This window comes from Cataglyphis hispanica, chromosome 1, assembly GCF_021464435.1.
Source record: "Cataglyphis hispanica isolate Lineage 1 chromosome 1, ULB_Chis1_1.0, whole genome shotgun sequence".
Classification (NCBI taxonomy): Eukaryota; Metazoa; Arthropoda; class Insecta; order Hymenoptera; family Formicidae; genus Cataglyphis; species Cataglyphis hispanica.
Window position 1 is genome coordinate 19,688,012 of NC_065954.1, and position 22,554 is coordinate 19,710,565.

General features: G+C 40.1%; 1 protein-coding gene and 1 long non-coding RNA gene across 5 annotated transcripts in view; one reads left to right on the forward strand and one right to left on the reverse strand.

Moving 5' to 3' along the window:
• The window catches only part of LOC126852535 (uncharacterized), a 259,632-nt gene that overhangs the window by 107,128 nt on the left and 129,950 nt on the right, over positions 1 to 22,554 (reverse strand). The gene's annotated exons all lie outside the window — the stretch shown is intronic.
• Positions 1 to 22,554, forward strand: part of LOC126851965 (uncharacterized) — a 226,900-nt gene that overhangs the window by 64,888 nt on the left and 139,458 nt on the right. For 2 of the 3 annotated variants that reach the window (XM_050596370.1, XM_050596388.1), the window contains exon 3: positions 19,217 to 19,319. In XM_050596370.1, coding sequence (XP_050452327.1) covers positions 19,217 to 19,319 — 103 coding nt within the window. Of the gene's footprint in view, positions 1 to 19,090; positions 19,139 to 19,216; positions 19,320 to 22,554 lie in introns of those variants that run through there. The other variant, XM_050596379.1, reaches the window with a different exon arrangement.

The window sequence follows — 22,554 nt, forward strand, 5'->3', positions numbered from 1 at the left end:
TCTCCTATTCTGCGCCGCGTTTAATGCATAATCTATTACGGGCTTTTAACAATGCGAGCCTCGCCTCTCTCACCGCGGCGCGGCGAGCTCTCGTCTCTTCATCCACGAGGGTGCCGACGAATCGATCTTCCGCGTGTACCCTCATATTTCACGAATGTTTTGACGTCTGCTTCGTAAGCATCCGTCGTAAGGGTGAATCGGCGACGATCAAGAGCGGAAGGAAGGAAGGAAGGAAGAAGAGGATTTGCTTGTGCTCCTGTCTCCTCTCTTCCTTCTGTACTTTCTCTCTCTTTCTATCTCGTACGAGTATGAGTCGATCTTCGGCTTTGTCCATTCGCTGATATCATTCATAATATAGCCTTTACAGCGCAGGTATAACGTTCGGATCTAGTAGACGATTGTATGACAGGTTTTTGACGTACGTACGAATAATGACTAGTCATCATGGACAAGATCATCATTAACGAAAGACGATGCTGTACATATTTTTAGTATGCTTATACTAGAGATGATGTCACCGTGAAGCGGCGAGATTATGAGATTTGTTATGACTATTCGGTGGAAAAAATGGGAGTGTAGTTACTTCGTTTGTGTGAAATACAATCTGTTCAATAAGGAACCGTTTTCTTCGTCATTGTCACGAAAAAGCGTAGTATGTGAGGAGAAGTGGACACGCAAGATGAAAGGAATAGAGAAGAAAATAGAAACGAGAGATCAATGTCAAGCAATTTCGTCAATCGACTCTAAGAATATTCATTGCTCATTGACGTAAATAAACCCATAAATTTTATACTACAAATTTTTTAAAAATTATAAAGTATGGTAATCATTTATATATTAAGGTTGAAATAAGAATCGATCTAAACGGTGAAAATCTGAATTAAAAACAGACGACATGAAAACAATACAAAATTCAAATAAAATACAATAATTGAAGAAATCAAGGAAATTCACATACACGAATAATCTTACGTCAATCATTCGTCGTTATTCACACATACATACACTTATCGAGAAAACATTATGGATTTGTTAGAAATCCATTCCCGGCACGGAGATGTTGATTGTTGTCCCCACAATCGTTAGATAAAGAAACACACGTGAGATCCGGGGAAACATCGAGAGCCGGGTTAGCGCGGAGAAAGCGAAAGAGAGAAGGATCGACGAAAAAGAAAGAAAACAAGGATGATTATACGATATCGTTCGGATTCTCCTCGTAGTCCCCTTCGTTGCCGCCTTCCTCTTCGACCCTTCCTTGCCGGTTCGTTCGTCCCTTCGAATGCGTTCTACCGTTCGCGAAGTCATTCGACGATTTTCGTCGCGTCATTTCCCGTAATGCGATATATACCGGCGAAATCTCGAGCATCATTCCGCAGCTATTAATCTATTGGCGGTGCTCCAAGGCCAATGCACTTCCCGATATACATATTCAATGACGTTGAAGACGAAAAGACGGGTAATTGCGCGAAAGAGAGCTTTTCGATCGATCGGTGACGTTTCTGTGAACAACGGTTAAGAACAGCATAAATAGCCGTTCGCGTATCGAGATATTTATATTATTAATAACGGAATACTTTATATGCAACACGACTAGCCAGGAAATGCCTTTATGCTTGTAAATATTATAAAAGGATCTACTTTTGTTTAATATATGATCGGGAATAAAACACACGCGAAAAATCACGCTCAATACGTGACTTGCTGAAGAATCCTGATTATCATCGTCGCAAACTTAAATTATCGCAGCAATATCTTGCTTTAATAGACCTCGTGTAGCGCTTTATAGTTCTCGTGGGACGCTCGTGTGCGGGCTTTAATGCGGTATTTAACGCGATAATTATTCGTAATGTACACATCGCTCGCCCTCGAAAGAGACTTGCGATAATCGACAGATGCATTTATCGCGTTCGTTTTGTTTTGCCGCGTCCATAAATCGATTTGCGTATTTGACGTCGCTTTATTAATCAGGAAGAGTCGGGTCGAAAGAAGAGGAACACGAGCGCGCGCCGTCATGGGCTCTTTGGAATGCCTGTATATATGTATATGTAGCGGCGTCAATTAAGCCGACAGCTAAATGATCAATTACAGTTAACCGATGATAATGCATGATCAGCGACTGGTAATGGCACATTCTATCCGGACCCGAACTTTTCTCTCCGCTTCTTGTTTTCACTCGGCCTCGCCACGCCAGTGAGCCAAGCAAGCTACTTCCTCTTCGACTAGCCGCTTCCTTTCTCGCCTGTTGCGTGCAAGTGACTTCGATCGAACAGAATCGCCTCAAGGAGAAACGTCTTACGTCTATCCACCTACCTACCTGCTTGCTTGCCTCTACAACACAACCCTGAGCCATTTTGTAAGCCCCGAGTCGATAAGCCACACCGAATTACGCTGTTATCTCAACAAATCTTTTTACTGCGCCGAGACTAACCGGATCGCTTTCCAAGATCCGTCATCTTCGTTGTAATCTGTTGCCACCTGACCTGGTTAATCGAACAATGTCCGAAATTAAAAAGCATATGATTCGCGAAAAAGTATGTGATGCCGGTTTTAATATCGCTTATCGATTATCAACCAAGGTAATCATAGTTTTTTATGAGACGCAAAAACAAGCATAAAATTTTCCTCCTTTTATTCATATATTTTTTTCCAATATTCATACATTTTTTTATTCATATATTTTTACTTCTTTTCATATATAGAAGTTATTTATATGTATATGAAAAGAATTTAAAATATTTTAAAATAAGAAATCTTTCTATAAAAATCAATAAGATTTTTTTCAAACTTATACAGCATAGTAGTATCAAGGATGACATAACATAAATTTATTTTTTGTTTATTTTTTTTTTAAGTTTTTCATTGAACGCGGTTTATGATATTTCCGAAAAGCGGGCCTGTTCTATTTATCCGATATAAACGGGATATTCCTGAGGGCTGGCTTGAGTATCAACATCATGAATAAGATCTCGGGACGGGTTAACTTTGTCTAGATAGGTCTGGATCGCGAACGTTTAGGGCGTGGGCACACAAATTCCAGTACGTTCGTGCACACACACACATACATAGATAGGCACATCGCATATCGATCGGATATTTATGAAGATTCGGGAAGAATGGACGATGATTCGCATCTGCCGAGCCATTAGCCTTACCTCTACCTTATCCACGTCAGGGTCGTAGCTGGGGGCGCCAGGTGTGACCTCCACGGATCTCTAATGACGAGCCACGATAATCCTTACGGACGATGCCGACTCGGATATATAGACGCGGAGATTGATATGCCTCGTTGAAGAACAGACTGATAGTCCGGAAAGCTATCGTTCTTTCCCTCCTCTCCTATCTCTCTTCATCTCTTTCGCGTGAACCCGCCGATTTTTCTCGAGATCTCGAAACCGTGACGGATGATATGGTGATTAACGCGAGGGGGTCTGGTCTTAAAATTTGGTTAGCTGCTGAGACATCTTACGAAAAAAAAAAAAAGTTTCTCTTACAATCAGCATAAAATGAAATTTTGATTAATACGCGCCAATGAATCTCTTTCGAATTAATTTATGTTCGATATTTTATAACATTAAATTTTTTTTTATTACATTTTTCTACATCATTTGGATTCATAACCGAATAATTTTTTATTAATTAATTATCTACATATTTTGAAGAAATTAATATTTTGCAAATCTTTGGAAAATAACTTTACGGTTTATGTAGAATTTATTTTTATTCGGCTTTTAATATTCCCTATTTATGTATCACGCTAATTGCGTTCACATACTTCTACGTTTTACAGTTGCTCTCGCATGAGGAATGCGTATTGCGCTGATAAATCATCACTATGGATTACCAGCAGATTTACGATTGCAGAAATGGTACTTGTAAGCGCGACACGTCGGCATTTTTGTTTCTTCATCGTGACTCGTCTAACTATGCTAATTTGAAGATGATCGATGAGGTATGAACATATATATTCGTTGATGGTTAAATCGGTGAAGACATTCGAGACATCTCTCGAGACATGAGCGAATTTCTCTTTTAATTCCTAATTCTTTTTTTTTTAATTAAACAAATTTAAAAATAATATATATGTACACAAAAGAAATTTATCTCCTCGCCAACGTATTCTTGAATTATTTTACAATATTAGCGCAAGATTCAGAATATGAGAGAGAGCTTCTGTCATAGCTTTAATTCTTCGTAGCTGCTTTTTTTTTTACACGCGACAGTTAAAATCGCCATGAGGACGGTAGAAACAAAGCGGCGCGATCGTTTGGTCTCGCATGAAGAACGCTCGCGTCCCGGGGTTATGTGCGGACACGTTAACTGGAGGGTGATCGATGAGCAGATTACTTGGCGGTCCATACGGCAACGGATGTTGGGAACAAGCGCGTTTCGCGCGCCAATAAGAACGAGTGAGTAGGGGAGAATGAGATGGAGAGAGAAAGAAAAAAAAAAATCGCCGCCTTTCTCGTACTCGCCGATATACGCGCTCTGCCTCCGCCGCGCCATCGCGGTCGCTTTCTCGCTCGCTTGCGCCGACAGGAATTTCACCTACAACCTTTCGACGTCGAGGCTGCACGCCAAGGTTTGGAGAGGACCTTGTTATTAATCACGACGCTGCCATCTCCCAGAGCAACGTTCGCTCGTTAGCCAGAATGCTGGTGGGACGGTGCGGTTCGCGATGAGGGGCGAGGAAAAGGAGAAGAAGAGAAGAAGCGGGACAGAACGAGAGTCAGGAGGGGGGGGGAGAAGGGGGGCCATCTCTTAATTACTTCCGCGCCAATTAACACCCCTTCGAATAAAGAACGACTACTCCGCCACCAATAGGAGCGTGATTTTGAAAAAGTCATTTGCTGGTGATTTAATGTAAAGTGCACCAAGAGTATCTGTGGCATTTTTGCGAAATCGACACACATTCCAGGAGTTTAAATCCCTTGTTCGTATTGGTAGTATGTATTTAATTTTGTTATTTTGTTCGTTGTAATCGTTTTTATTCTTGAATCAAATATTAATTGAAAAATTATTAGTTAGATATAATGACTTTATATGATTTGCAATTTAATTTCGCATAAAGTGCATGTTTAATGAATAACGTTATGATTTTTATTCGATTTATATCGTTTATTTATATTATTATGTATGTGCAGAATACATATACATATATATATACGTGTATAACTTTTAGTAGAAAATAATAGAATAAAATGCACAAAATAATAATTTATTTTGTGTAAATTAATTAATTAAATATCTATGTATTAAATAATTTGTATATAACTATACATTTATATACACACAATATATATATATATATATATATATATATATATATATATATATATATATATAACTCTCAGGATCTGTGATAATTGAAATATAGGAAATATACACACAGGCATATACATACACTGGAAATCCCGTGTATATGTACTTCAAGACGGCGTAATCGCGAGATCAGGCATACTTGAGTCAAGATTCCGCTTGTGCTTAGCCGAACGCTTCGCAAAGGTTGGTAACAAAGTAAGCTGGTCACGTGCGGAGATAGTTCGATGGATTCCATAGGATAAGGGAAAGCTCGAGACAGAAAGAAAGAAGGAAAGGAAGATGAGTGAGTAAGTCGAGATAGCCGAGAGGGATCAGCTGTAGTCTTCCAAAAGTGGAGTCTCGTGGGAAGTCAATCAACCGACCTTTCTCCGCCTGTCGTGAAGGGGGTGACTTCTTCTAGACCCGACGCTGAAACACACTTTATAGACACAATCGATATTCTTTTATTCGAGAGATATATCGAATCTAAGATCTTACACAAAAGCTGTCATTTATAAATGCCAGTTCTCATTCTTAAACTTTAGTCTTTTAGAAAGTAATTTCAGAAATTATGACGATGAGATTATAGATTAATTATAGATTAAAAAAATCGATCTATAATCATGTATATCTTGTATTGTAATATTTAGCAGCATATTTTTTAAAAAATCTCAGCTATAAAATATTATATTCGGTATAAAGTAGAATATACATATATAAGGTTTTCTTAAATCGAGTGAAAAATTTGTTATAATAGAAACTGGGAGATTGTTGATAATTGTTTGATAGACTTGAAGAATTTTGATGCGAATCTCAGTAAAACATTCAGTAAACAGGCAAGACCATTCTCTCTCTCTCTCTCTCTCTCTCTCTCTCTCTGTATTTTCCCCCCACTTGTAATCGCGTGGAATCGGCTCGCGCGTGTAAAGCGATGCGCACCGACGGCGCGGCATAATAAAGGTTACCCGCGTCGCATACCACGATCACCAGCGATGAAACAACGCGCGCGTGGTGGCCGCGGGGATCAGCGAGAAGGGGTGATGGGGAGACGGAAGCGGGAGAAGGGGAAGGGGGGAGGAAGGGGGGGGGTGAGCGGTAGTTCACACAGGATATGACGATATCACAGTGTGTATGGCGGTCGCGAGCGTGGTGATTCAAAGGGGGCGGTTCGCCGGAGACCCGGGTGCGCGCAGCAAGTAGAGGGCGAATTGAGTGTAGAAGGGACGTTGGCGGCGGTAGGAGGCGGTTGGAGGACGAGAGACGGTGGACGAGGTGGAAAAGGGGTGGGAGGGCAGTGAAACGTGAGCACGAAGGGTGGCGAGCGGGGGGTCGGGTAAGGGGATGGGTTGGCAATTGGCATTTAATTAGCGGCCGGATGACCGCCGCCGCCTCCGGATCAATACGCCACCCCCGGGGGCAGTGTGCAGGAGGCAGCGATCCCCTTTCGACCCCCTTCTCCCCCTCCTCCCTCTCCTTCCGCGTCTCTTCCTCCACCTCCTCCTCCTACTTTCCACCTACCGACCCCTTTGCTCCGAACCAGAGTACACCGGGCAGAACCAAACTCGTTTGCTTCGTCTGTCGGGCGAAACCCTTTTGCTCTCCACCCACCATCGAAGGGTGGAACGAAATAGAAGCGGATGGTGAGGAAGGGTAGGAAAGGAGACGGGGAGAGGGTTGCGCGCGCGAGAGAGGTTTCTGCCGCTCCTTAATCTAACCTCCTGACCGAGCTCCCCACGTGCGGCGAATATCCGGAAGCACTTGGGCAAAATAAAGAGAACCGACCGGATAAGTGCCGCGGATCCTTTCCTCCGCGGTCGAAAGTTTGGCGAATCGGGAAAGATCGGCGGTTGTCTCGTCCTTTTTCTTCCCTCCCCCCTCCCCTCTCTCTCTCTCTCTCTCTCTCTCTCTCTTTCTCTCTTTCCCTTTTCTCGGATCCGTTTTCCAGGAAAGAGGCGAGAGTAAAGGAGTTCCGTACTCTGTCGATATTTCGGAGTGACGCCCGATACGCAATTATACGCTCGTTCGATATAATGGTCATTTGAGACCTTACGAGTTTCCGATGAATTATCAGGAAAAGGCGAGTGTGTATACGAAATACGGCATGTGCACTTCCAAAATGCCAGGTATAATATGAAATAATGATAGGTCAATGAATATAATAAAAGTTTGATGTGTACTTGTTTTCGTTGTGTGATTTTTTAACGTCAAATATATATTTTTCAAAACTGACTTTTAATTTAACTGAATTTTAATTTTAATTAAATTTTGACCTTAAATTTTCCATGCTATAAATAATTATATAATCATATCATAGCCGAGAGTTCATATAATTACAAGCGATTTTTTTTTTTTTAAAGACTGTTTTTAATTTCAAGAATCACGTCCCTCTGAAATATTACACACACGCACGCGTCTTACAAAGGAATTTTTTACTTTTTCGGCAGTCACGGACTTTTTGATACACGTCGGCTGCTTTCGCGCGGTGCTCCATTTGTTCGATTCATTCCGTCGCAACTTCTTTTTTAATCTTGCAACTCTCGCTAGCAGCCCAAGTGCAAATCGATTCTCCCGTCTTCCCTTTTCGCTCTCGTTCGCGCAAGAGTTAATCAAGGTAAACAGACTTCATTGTTCCATAACGTGGCGGTTAAAAAAGAGCAGGAGAGCCGCGGCGCATCGGACACGGTGCTCGTGCCAAATCAGTGTTTATGCTTAAAATTATGGCCACACGGATAACAGCCTTTGGAAATATCGCCGTCAAGGAGGGTTCTCAATCCCCATCGCGGATGCACACGATCGATCGGCCGTTTACGATCGGCGCTACTTTTGAAAGTATCAGCAGCAGTGTGGATTGATACGCGCGGGCGCGAGCGTTATTGCCGCAATTATTTACATTGACAGGTCCATCTATATGCAAATGTCCGTATCATCCTCTAATAGCTCGAATTCATATCCAATCGATCAAGAATTACGTAAGCTATACAATGTCTCGACACACAAAGCGGCGGAAGAGATCGGTACGATGTCGATTTTCAATATTGCCATCGCATACATCGCAATCACGACAAAATATCGTATGAGAAGTATGAAGTTTTAAATCTAAATCAATTTATTATAATCTCCAAAAGCAATCACTTTTATCATAATAATAGCTGCTGTCTTTAAAATATTTCAGAATGTACACGCTATATTTTTATTGAATATAATATTTTACATCATAAAATGTTCGCGCAAGTTCGTTCAATTCGATCAAGCGACTCGACAGCACGGCACTTACGATCCTTCAAATTCTTATTTCCACATTGTTGCGCGAACGCTTTTTAAAATGTCAAGCAACGCCCAGATCGGGCAGGTCGCCGAACTACTTTAATTACACGTTGCGCTCTTAACATCTTTATATATTTTTTTCGCGAACACGCAGCGCAGACCCGCGGCATCAAATGCGCCTCGATTATACGCTTTTTACGATAACTTAATTGCACGTCTCCTCTCACCGCGTGTCTTCCAGCCGGAAGGTGGCCAAATACCAAAGCGGAGCACCTCTGGCCTCCGACCCCTTTCTTCCCCCCCCCCCCCCTCCTTTTCTCTGAAGAAGACTGCTCTGAAGCCCCTCTGTCCCCCTCTCGCTACCACCGCCTCCGTTGTTTCTGAAGGAGTGTATAAAATATGAGACTTGTTAACAATGTTCGCACCTACACGCGCGTGCGCGCCGGAGCGTCGCGTACATGTATCTGGTCACCCATAAATGCGTTGTACCCCGGCGAGGGGCCCCCTTTCGGCGACGACGACCTTCGGCCCTTGAGATCCTCCGGAGATATTTTATTCCTGCGGATTTTTACGAGCCGATATATCACACATCGACTCGGCCTAACCCGGCGGGGTTGGCGTTATATTCGGGGCCCAGACCGAAAAGGGTCGGACCGTCTCTTCCATCGCAGATATGCACAAGTTACAAGTTGCCTCTGAGTTCATATGCATGTTGAATTCATATTTTTAAGGGCACGAGATTTAATTTTATATCACAAATGTATGTGTATATCACAGGGAATAATTTTCTACGCTTGTTCAATAAAAAAAAACTTGCTTTTATATAATTTTATCAAATTTAGTCACGACTGCTTTACAATGAAAGAATGATTGTGATTTTATATATATTATTTATATATATATATATATTATTTTTTACAAAGAGGGAGACTATCGTTGTTTCTGAAGAAATCAAATCGGTAATATATTGATAGAATACTTAGAAGAATATAGAGAAACATATTACATACTTAAAGAGATTAAAAGAAGGAAAGAAATTGAAAGTCCAATATTCTAGAGTAAAAAAAATGATTGCTAAGAGAAAGATTGAATCATCTGAAGGATTTACTTAAGATTTTATATATAGTCCCGCTATTACGAGAAACAATGATTTGTTACATGTCAAAAATCAAGCTTCGAAATGTGTGGATCCGAAGAGAAATGTCTCGACGTATTGCTACACGATCCCGTTTTGGAAGAGTTCGTGAGCATGCCTATGAGCTTGTCGTATTCCGGGAAGAGCGGCCGACTAGACTGTAATCACTCATCTCGTGGAATAATGGCGCGCGACGTGCGTGATGGGATTGCTTAATATCATCTTTGGGAACGATGTTGCCGGTCAAACGGTCCCGATTATCGATTTCCTGCGAACTGCACACCTCGTTCTTCCTTTCGAAACAACGCCTTCTTGAGCTCATGACCTTAAGGCACGAGAAATGGCCATCACTGTATATAATACATCGAGTCGCCGTGGCCGACCTTTCGCTTCATTTGGGCTCCATCTGCGAGAATTCCACAGCCCGCAGAATGATATGAAATTCTTGAAGACTGTGCTAAAACATGCTGCAATTTTATTTCTATCAGAGCGAATTTTTTACGCACTTGATAATATTAGATATTAATAAATTCGATGTTAGATAAACTAACAAACAATAATATTATAATGATTTAGATTTAAAAAAATAATAAAAATAATAAAAATTCGTGATGCATATATATATGCAAACTACAAATATGAGATATTAAAAATTTTTTTAAAGATCTTTCAAGACATTTCTTTGATTTTTTTGTCCCTAATAAAATACTTAATTCGTGCTTATAACGTAATTACGCATGCCTGAATGATATCGAAAGTCTCGCGATTTCTATTGTGTGTGTAAGAATATTACGTTGAAGCATACGACGCGTTCTCGCGAAACAGACGTTTGCCTGGAAACAAAATCCCGTGCCAGAGAGCCATCAACCACCCAGCCAGCCAACCGGCCGGCTAGCCAAACCTGGACGCCCGTCCACGAAATGTAAATCGCCGGTCTCCGTGAGTCCCGTCGAAATCGCGTGTGTCATTTCATTTGCAGAAGTGTGGCCGCGGAGTGTGTCACGGCATCGAAAGTTTCAGGTCGTTACGAGTAGTCAACCAACGCGGTGAGACAATAGGGTGCCCCTCCCGGTCCACGAACGGCCATTACGCGATTACGTGTCTGGATCGCTCGTACATACACCCCCTGCTATCCAAGTTTAAGCGTTATTGACGCACGTCATTTCTGTAATGATAGTGCAACATGCGATTTTAGTGTCTTGGAAGGGACCGCGATATAGAGGGATGAGCAAAGACGATACTAAATATGTTTTAAAGCATTTTAAACGGCGTCGATGTCTATGAAAGAATATCTTGCCATTTCCTGTGATACGGAAATACGGAATATTATAACATATAACGATGTTATATCTAAAATATATTATTATGTAGTACTAATTGCATCGTATCGATTTATTTTCGACATATCATTTGACTTTGTTGTATTGTTTTTTTCTGACACATGTAAGGAAAGTCGAAAAATATTACCTAAAGTTCATTGCACGGGTATAAATCTGTTTATGTGAGAAGAATGAGAGAATGTCTATAAAATTGACATTATCATTTGTATCATTGAAAATCACGTCAGTAGGATTATAGGAAATATAGCTGCTGCGCGTGCAAAACTGCCTTCCTGCAACAAATCATGTACGATTGCTGTTATTTTTTTTTTTATCAATTCGCACGAACGAATCTCTTCGCGGTCAGACAGACTGGCCTTCCGATATCTCATCGGTTAGAAGCCGCGCATTGCTTCTCGATGAAATTGCAACAGCGATGCAGCACTGCTACTGTCTATTACGCCATTACGTTTCATTTTTGTTTAACGGCCGACGATCGTACGACGGCGAAAGGTGTGGCCGTGACGATGAAAAGTCAAGGTGCAGCGAGACATGGCTGCTAGACAATGGTGACCGATGATACTACCCTTCTCCTCCTTTGACGAAACGGCGACTCAATCGGAAATTGCCGATGGATCGAAACGATAGAAGAAAAGCCTCTATTAAAATGTCTAGTCATTTTTTAGGAGCGACTTGTGATTCTCGTGTTGATCGAATCGCTACTGGGGCTAATGGAGAATTTTTCTCGAGAATCGTAGTTGCCATCAAGAAATTAATAGATAAAAACTCGAGTCTTTTTCTAGAAGGGTTGAACGAAAAATTTTTCCCAACATTTATTACACAAAAAATCTCTCAAAGTACACACGCAAATAGGTGCGTGCGCGCGTATATATCCGCTCAGTGATCATCGTTTTACGGTTAAACCGATGGATTACGTTCTCCTACTCTTTCGCCGCGATAGCTACGCAGCTCGATGTACAAGCCCTCGATTATTTTTCACATTTGCCCGCGAGCTATAATAATTAGATTTAGAAAATACACGCATATACTTGCCCGCCCAACATTCGCCTACCTGTCCACGTGCGCGGCGTACGCAACGGAAAAAAGCAATTTTCTACTCAGTGGTGGAAAGGTCCCGGGTCATTTCCCGCAGGTGCGCAAGAGCCCGGCTCTTTGCGGTTTTTTTCCACAGTAATTTTTCTAAATAATTGAGATTTATCCTTTAATTGAAGTTTCCTTACCTGTCATGTGAAGGATCAAGATGTCTCTTTATATATATAATTATTTGTATCAAATCAATTTGGGTTTAAGGATACTTATTAGCGTAATAGATAAATTAGTCGTAACTATAATTCTATTGACATTTTGAGAGACACCCTAATGATCTTTTTTGACTGTGAACGATCATAATTAAGTTATATGATTGTCATTGAAGTAGTCAATAATTTAACTCCCGTTATACAGTCATGTACATATTTTTATCATTTAATTATTTTATAAAAATAAAATGTGCTCATTAAATGTGCTCATTAATAATTACAACGTTGAATTCCCGCATCCAATACTCGATTATTTTTATATAAATTTGAAAAACAAAAAATTGTCTATTATATAATATATTGAGGGAGAGAGAGGGAGAGAATAAATCTTCTGCGTATTACGATATATTCCATGTATCGTTGTCGCGTTTTTCACGCTACATGTATCAGGACCGGCAATCGGGGTGGTATTATTTCATCGGTCGGAAATAGCGGAGGGCGATCTTCCGAGGAGAGGCGGTCGGGACCAAAGTTAGCATAGCTCGTGACTTAGTGGTCCTAGGGGTGTCGTCCGTCAACCCTCGTAAAGAACCTTTCTTATTTCGCGATATTTTGTCGCCGGCGCGATATTTATCGTCCGCGCAGGACTGGCCAGTGCAAGCTTCAATATCATAGAGATATTATTTATATATATTATTTATAATTTAAGAGAAGCGTGTAGTTATAGCAAATATTTAATTGTAAACATATTTTTGGACTATTTTCAAATAATTATATATATTATATTAATTCAAAGTTGAATTAATCGCATACATTATCAAACTTAAACAATATTACAAATATATATTATGTAAATATTATATATATTTTTCTCATAAATTCTGGCCAATAAAAGGACAATGTATGTATATCAAGTTTCGTATTCGCATAAACGCGATGACACGCGCGTCTCTTCTCGCCGTTCGCTTTTGTTGGTGCTCGAGTACCCAGCCAGTTAATTCCGCTACATTTAAACGTCTCGGCAAAACGGCCAGATATATCATATAAATTGCCATTGTGGTCGCGACAATATGCTAAACGCACGGCACGTTACGGATGGCTGTTAGCATTTCGTTATTCCGCCGGCGCATATATATATATATATATATATATATATATATATATATATATATATATATATATATATACGCTATTATATAGGATGAGGGATACGCGCGTTCATAGTCAGACAAAAAATCGCTTTGCTGCGGCAACTTCTTTTTTCTTTTTATATTGGGTGAGCATTTTTCTGATGCGTATTTCTGCTTACGTCAGAAATGACTAAATTATCACTCAACATTTTTCAGTTGTTCCATTTAAATACAAATCCTTTCAAAATTAGAAGCTATTTTGTGCGACATGATAGTCGATTTATTATTTTATATTTTAATTCGAAATCTTTAAATAAAAGCATATTGATACGAATATATTAAATTTTTTTTTGTATAAATTGTGATGTGCCACTTCACTTTGCGATATTCATTTTCTGCAGCTTCTCTTATTAAGAGAGATTCGATTTAACGGAGAATTTTCCGGTTTTTCGTTAATGCGGCACGCACAAGATCGTACGAAGAGTTTCCCCATAGGATAATGCCCCTCTACGCATTCATTACTCGCGAAAGGGTGGGGGGATCCGATCAGCGCAACGTACAGGAGAGAGCCTAAATCCTCGAACTCATTAATGAGCTCGCACAGTCCACGGGCGACGCGCGCGCGTATATGCCAAGCTTTATACTTGAGGTTTAATTCGTGCCGGCCAAATTAATTTGCAACGATAAACGAATCGATGTGTGCGTATGCTGTTAGCGCTGCGTTTCGAATCGGTCCAGATTAGCTCCGTTCATTAAACACGGGCGTGCGCGAATTCGACGACCGGACCGTCGGATTTGCACAGCGCAACGGCCGTTGTTGCATCAGATCAGCATCATCGACATCATCGTCGCCGAGAGCCGTCGAGTTTTCGGCACTTTCGTATTACGCCTGCGTTTCCTGTAATCGAGCTGCTGTATCGATCAAAATTTGCGGTCGATTCCGAACAACGTTATCCGCGTTAATCTCAGGATGCCACTCGTAGTAATCGCAGGAGTATAGCACGCAGGAACATTAATAAATTCGTAATGAATTCTCGATTTATTTCGGAATTACAAAAATGCATTATCTTGCTGCGAGAGATATCTTCCTATTATATTAAAAAAAAAATCTATTATTCGAATGCTTTTTTCTTACTATCTTTAATAAATATATATTGAGCTTTATTTATGTAATTATATTTACAAATAAAATTAATAGGGAAAAGAGATTGAAAATTGAATTTGCACACGTTCATTTAATATAAGAACAATTAGAAACTCTGCAGGCAATTAAATGAAAAGATGCTTGACAACGTCAATATCTAGTTCCCTTAGTCTCGTTCATCATTTCCTCTCTCGCTCGCTTGCAAAACTATTTCGATATAATCATTATTGCTCACAAATGACGCAAAACGAGAACGTCTGTAGAGTGTTTCCAAGTAATGATAATTAGCGTAATGTCAAGAGATCTGATTTGTTGTTAGACGATATTGGTTTCTCAGAGGAGACCCGCGCGAATACAATGGCTCACTGTGGAAACTGTTAATAACCGTGCGCTCGATGTTGATAATAATTATTAGCACGATAGCGGACATTATTGAATGGAAATTTTGCGTAACTCGTGTAATCCGTATCCGCGCGCGCAATTAATTATCGTACCGCGATAAGTCGCGATATTATTCCGTCCGTCCCTTGAGCATACACGCGCGGTTGGGCTGATCGCGTGTGTGTGTGTGCTAACGTCATGTCATATATTATACACGCATCATCGCGTTGCGTACGCGCACTTTCCAGCTGATTTCAGCGTATTTCCTCAATCGTTTAATGCACGTTCCGCATGATTATTATCATTATAATGACACTCTATGACAAGATAATGACATAACGAAAATCCCTCTCTATGTCACTTTTTGAAATTACTGTATTTAAAAGTACGTAATGATGAATTTATTTTTTTTAATTATATGCGAATGAGTATTATTGTAATAAAAAGTGTCAGAAAAGTCATAATAATAATAATAATAATAATAATAAATTGGACAAATAAATTTAATTATTAAATGCGTGAGACACGTTGTCAACTATCTCTAGATAATTGACTGGTCTAAATCTACCCGTAAAACATTCACGTACACGCACTATCGATAAAATTTTTCAGCGAAATGTCGACATTTCGTAAACCTTGACCGAACGGAAATTTGGCTGCGGGGGTGCGATCGATCACGATCTGTACGACAGGTCGATCGATTGTTCAGTAAGTGCCTTTCAGAAGCGAACGGGTACAGCGGCTGCAAGCGCTCTCTCTCTTTTCCTCCCTCTCCTTGCCCTGACAAAAAAGCCAGCTGCCGCGAACGCTAATTTCGGCACGCGCGCCGCGATGCTTTTTAGGCGCCGCGTGATACAACGGAAAGCGCAACGCATCCGAAAGTCGCAGCACGCATCCTGAATACCGCGCACCTTGCGCTCCGTTAATTACGCGTTGGCAATGTACGCGCGCGTGTTTCCGTAATCGCTTTTTGCGCGATACGAGCGCGCATAATGCAACTTTCGACGTGCAAAAGTATTGTATAACGCGGACCTCTCGAGAGCGTATACACAAATCCATACGACGAGTGTTCTTGGATATCCATTGGAATATATTAATATATTTTACATTTTTAGGAAAGAAAAAATAATTTATGAAAAATTTTACAGCAATGAAAATTATTACAGTAATAATAATAGTGATATCTCTCGCTTTATTTTTTCCATATTTTATTGAATTAATGTAATATTACGATTTCTTTTATTTATACAATTATATAACTAATTATATGTTTTATACTAATTTTATATTTATAAGCAAATAATTCTAAATTTGATTGAGAAGAATATTAGAATAAAGAGCTTCGACGGAGCAGCATGTTATTTGTTTGTAGCTTCAGAGAAGCGCCTCGATAAAAATTGAAAAACAACAAACACTATATAACGACGAGACAAGGTCTCGTTGTTAGAGAGATTCCTTTCTGGAGTATTAATCACGTCGAGAAATGGAAGGCGCCTTTAAAAAGACGTTGCCAAAGCCGTTATCGCCCTAATCGAGAAACATATAACCGCGAAGAAATATGTATATGTACATACGAGCGCGGGACGCTCGTCGCTCGTGCATCCTTAAGCAACGAGTATTAAGGAAGGAGCGAGATGATAAAACTCTGTGGCGGCCTACAGCCGGCAATAAATGTTTTGTAGCTCGTAAAAATGTTATTGCCTTCTGTGCGGCGCGATACCAGAAGACGGCGCGCGAAAGCAAAGGGGGATAGAGACACTCGAGTCAGAGCCTGGCCAATTCGCCATGTACAGTCAAGTATTGACAGATTCTTGTATGCAAGCATGAAATGATGATGTAACAAGTCATAAGCAAAAATAGAAACAATTTTTTATACAAGTTATCTTAGCGTGTAAAATGTAAAAATGTTTCCTACTTTTTTTACTGACATTAGATAGTTTCCTTTTAACTGATGCTTATGCTTAAATTATTTACAATGAAAGATTATCTCAATTAAAACATACATGCTGAGGAAATCATATTTGAAATTATATTTACACGCACACACAACAACGTTGTATTCTGAATAATTGGAAAATAGGACTTGCGTGCATGTGTGCAAATGGATTTATTTTGCGATTAGAAATCATCTATCTTTTGAATTATTCTTATTCTGATATAAATATAATGCATACAATGCAACGCGTTAATCAGGCTTGGCGATAGATAAGTTGGACTATGACTCGGACTTGTGTAAAAGAAGTCGACTTAGAATATCATGAAAGAAAGAGCTAAAACGAACGACACACCTCTTTTGCCTGTAACTCGAGAAATAGCATTCGTCATTGTGAGACCGGTCTATTATCACGCTTGCAAAACAGAATGACAATGCCAGACGGAAGTGAAAGATCCAGGAAGTATTACGCGTGATATCATAACGTTGCAGCTATATAGACCGCGATATTCATTCAGAGCTAAATTTTTGCTTCTAGATACATCAGAAATAATTGATTTAAATACATAAGAAATAATTTCATTTGTTAAATTAATGTTTATGATAAAGCGCTTTCAGCGCGATTTTTGAATAGATGAAATGATGAAAAAAATATAGATGATCTAGTGGCATATTAAAAGGCTTATTGTTGCATGCTAATAAAAGAAAATTATAAAGATTGAAAAATTAAATTGGGGAAAAAGCAAAATGTCAACAAAATTATGTTATCTCGAAGCAATTGGAAATCGTCTGCAGGAAGATACCGCGCGCGCGTTTCTTATTCCGACATAATAACGCTCCCTTTTCTTTTATGCCGCTAATATTGCCGTATAATCTGTCGCCGTTTCGAAATAAATAACCCGCGGTGCGGCTAATAAAATTCGACGCCTGCGAACTTTTGTCTCTCGCGTCGCCCTAGCTTGTCGCTCTTTTGCACGACAGAAGATTCCCGGCGGATGCGTTTCTCACGATGGCACGCGGGATACTGTCTATATAAAGACACATAGCCGAGTAGGGCAGAAGGCGGCACAGCGTGCACCGCGTCGCTTCATTTGTCTTTATATTAACGTCGCTGTGTAACGCCGTAACAGCGTTATGACGACACACAACGGTGCCTACATCGCCGCGAAACACAACTTTTTAACCCCCTCCCGCATTTTCCCGCAGCCCCTTTTCTCGCCTCTTTATAAACGCGCCGCCGTTTTACCGAGGGACTCTGGCAGCCCCAGAACTGCCTCTGATTCCAAATTATTACTGGCGTACAGACGTCTCCGGGGTAGCGTTTTTCGGCAAATTAAGTTTTCCTTCCGATCGACGTGAAAAATGCGCAATGATTGTGATAGAAGAAAGAAATTTAGAAAAATGTACATATTTATTTATATTAAGAAATGGTTATTTAAAATTAATTTTTTCAAGAATTCTTAGCCGATAGTGTATCGATAAAATTGAAAGACAAGAAAAATAATGATTGTTAGTCTTTATATTATTCTTGAAAGTTGAAAGCAATCTCTTCTTGAAAAGCAATAATGACATGTTATTAAAAAAATCTGAAAATAAAAGAAAAATAAAATTAATCATTGATATAATATTGAAAGAATAAATGAAATTGTAGAATACAAAAATGATAAGAGCGACTTGGAAGAATGGAATAAAATCTTAGACGACCTCCTAACGCATATTAGCGTGATAATTGTGGAGCGAAGTTTCCTAGTGCAAATTCGTGTTGCTCGCGGGCAAACTTTCAAATCTGTAATAGACGCAAGAGGCGAGATACCGCTTCTTCTCTTCTAAACGCGGGGGCGAAAAGATATGTCGATATCTCGACCTAGGTGTACGTATTATCTGCAGATAACTTGCAGCAACGCGAAGAATAAAGTTTTCTGCCGCGCGCTCGAATATATAAAGTAATACCGATACGTGAGGTCGGTTCTTCTCTTCACCCCCGGGGGCGGTATTGGATGGCGGCTCCCAGGGGGTTAATTTTGTGCCGAAGGGTAGAAAATATTCACGGTTCCTTAAAATCCGACGAGCCTGTCTCTTACGAGCTTTCTCTGGGGTGGCGTTACGCCAAACGGTCATTCAAAATACCAGGGCCCTCCATTTTTCGCTCGCCCGTGGCAATCGTTTCTTAATCCGCGCTAAACTATTCGGGATATATATGGGATACTAAAAATAGACAAGATTTTCTCTTGCTAAATAGGAGATGTTACTCTGTGACTCCGTATCTAAATATAATGTAATATTACATAATACTTTTTCCCTATAACTTAATAGTCTTATTTATCTCTTATTAACGTACTGTCTTTGCTTGCAGTCAATCCGTTGTACGATTAATGGCTGCTCCTGCGAGTCCTTCACACCCGGTAAACGTCATCTGCGTTACTGCGATAACTGTCATCATGGCTGGGTGCCTCACGGTAAGTCCAATCATCATATACGCATCACGAAATAATCATCGTGCATATCGCGTTATTATTGATAAAAAAAAGCAAGAAACAAAACGAGGAGAAAATGCGCGAAAAGATTTTCCCGGGGATATTTGGGCGCTTAGTGTCGCGTACGCGAGCGGTTAAACGCAAATTTTCCAACTGTCAGCATACTTCATCCGACCGGGCCCTCAGGGACGAAATTCAATTTTCCAACGATGACCACCGCCCAGTTGCCCTTGTTGGGCATTGCGACCGCGCGCCTCCCCTTTTGTAGAAAGCCATCACGCTCGCGCGCGCGCGCGCGTATTATCGAATACGACGATATATAAGAATACTTTATGCCCTCGTAAGTTTTTGAATGTGAATCGGGAGGAGACGGACCAGTCTCTGTTTCTCACGAAATTCCATCACGACACCCGGCGAATACACACGCGCATACATACACGGGCATACGTCAAACCGCACTTAAAATTCCGCCTGCTTGACCCGCGATAGATTGGACGCAGCGCGGCATGGAATACATATCAATTTCGGGCTTCCTTCCGCCCAATCCCGCGGGAACGCGCTTGCACATTCCCCCTCTTTTTCTATCTCCTCTTTTTTCGAACTCTGTGCCCGCAGACTCTCTATTACGCTGGAACAAAAGGTGTCGCAACCTTCCGCGCGTATTTCGTTGCACAAAAAAACGACGCATGACGTGAGCATTGAAAGCGATGATTATTTTCGCCGATTCCTGGTTTCGTCAAACATTGGATTGGAATTATTAACGTAATACGTTAATGTGTTAGATGCAAGCAACGCGCATAATTATAGAGATATTTAAATGCATGGACGCATTTATCGGTTGCTCGCAGATTATGGAGTAGCGGTGTATACATTTTTACAACGAGTCGAGTGCGTAATCTTTAATGAGTTTCGGAAGTAGGAATGTAATTTTTTTTTTTTTTTATATGATATGAACGTCTTAAATTAGAAATAAACAGAACAGAAAGACCTATTGCCACTCTTTGTTTCGAACCGGTTTCGCGGAGAGAAAATGATACAAAAAAGATTTATCACTATTCCATCAATAATATAGATCCGTCAATAATTCGAATAATAATTTATCATATACTCAGCGGTGAAAAAGTGATTGCGTGCAGTGACAGAATTATTGTTGAGATCAATGAATATTACGTTAAAGAATCCATGTCGAAATTAATATCTCAATTATGTTATTTTCTTGAAAATTCACAAATATAACAATTAAGTAATTAAATATATAATATATTTTATTATTTATATTATAATATATTTCCTTCAACTTAATTATACTTATGTACTTAGCAGTATACGTCCTTTTTATTTACGTGACTGGACTTAACTTACGTATTTGATTCCGCTTAAATACTTAACACATGTCAAACGGACTAGAGCATTGTTGGCAATGCCACCGTACATTGTACGAGGCATCGTTCAACGCGCGCCATGAACGAAATCACGAGTAGTGCGCTGACAAAGGCCTTTTTAAATTGTAATGAGCTGCCAAAGAGTGAATTATGTGCCGTCCAAGTGCCATCGAGTCCTCGGCGAACCCCATCCTATAAAACTCCGCCATACACGCGTATATATCCCGATATCCCTGTGGCCGCTCTCGGCCACCCCATGTCATGAATATATTTACATTGATCGGCCGTCTCGGCATTTTTCATTTGGCTCGTCGTTGTGTCGGATGGAACCGAAGTGTCTATCCCTTCGATACTTTATTTATATCGACAAGACGTGTCTGTCTTTTTTTTTAGGGCTCGCGCGTCTCTCCATGCAGTTTTCATCGGAAAAACTCGCGTATGAGCGATGAACCCGACGCTAATGATCCTTTCGTCCTTGCACGGAAATCCCTGGAGTTCGACAAGATAGCTTCCTGGGTTGCCAGTATATATTTGCGAGATATGTATCATATACATAAACCTTTTGCGAAATCAAAGTCCGTCACGCTCAAGAGACGTAAGGACCATTAATATGTAAAATCATATTTAAAATGTTATGAATTTTATAGAATATATTTTTAACAATTTTCAACAATATAATCTCCCTTTCTCTTCGATAAGGGAAATCTATTATTTAACATCTGAAAAAATCATTTTGCTCATACATTATCTTTCTTCAAAAATCCAATTTTTTAATTTATCTTAGGTTGCGATGAAGCACACGTGTGCCATCAACATCGGAAACGATCGAAGAATAATTTTGCGAGACCATTACACGCGGATTAATATAAGCCGCGCGTTTTACGTACGATATATATATATATATATATATATATCGACGACGATACGCGAGAACGGACGGCTACTTCCTTCATAAAAATCCTGGAAAGTAGATGCGCGTGTAATGAAGGGTTAAAATGGGCGAGGTACAGTTACGTGATTAAAACCTCGATGTTGAGTACAAACGTATATGTATAGAGACCTTCTTCCGGCGTAGCCTCGACGATAAGAGGATACGCGCGTACTCTAAATCCCGTACGCGCCCTTCCTCGTATAATATACGGGAGCAATTTATAGCGTACGCCTTTCTCGGCGAGGCAGAATTTTCCGAAGTTCGCCTTCAATACTTTACGTGCCTGCGCGAACCGATCATCTCTCGCCATCCCGATCGTCCACAATCTAGTCCAATTAGACGTGTTTCGTATGTCTTTTTACCTGGTTTTACCGCGGATATCTACCGTGGCGAAGTTGTGGAATCATAAAACCATCGATTATAATCTGTTGATAATTAGAGTTATGACATATTATTATACTTGGTTCGATATCATCAAGACTCATTTCAATCACGCTGGAAACTGCTACAATCATTCGCTAAGCATGTTGAGAAACGATTAATACCGTATGTCACGATATAACGCTAAAAGAAAGAGACATCACTTTAGTTTTGTTGATTAATTCTTGATTATTTAATCTCAGATTTAAGATATTTTTTTATGCGAGGAAATTTATCAGAAAATCAAACTTGATCGTATGATTATCATTAGTTGCTCGCGATTTATCTAATCTTGTTTGCCTCGTTGCTACAATATTTTTTTGTATCTTAATTTGTATCTAAATCGTAAAGGAAAATAGTTGAATTTATGGTTCATCTTGAAATTGATGGATAAAATTATCGCTATACAAAATTTCACTATTGCCGAAAGAAGGAAGTCCTCGAGAAGATCAGCAAGCTCTCTCGACAACGAGAGAAGGAACGC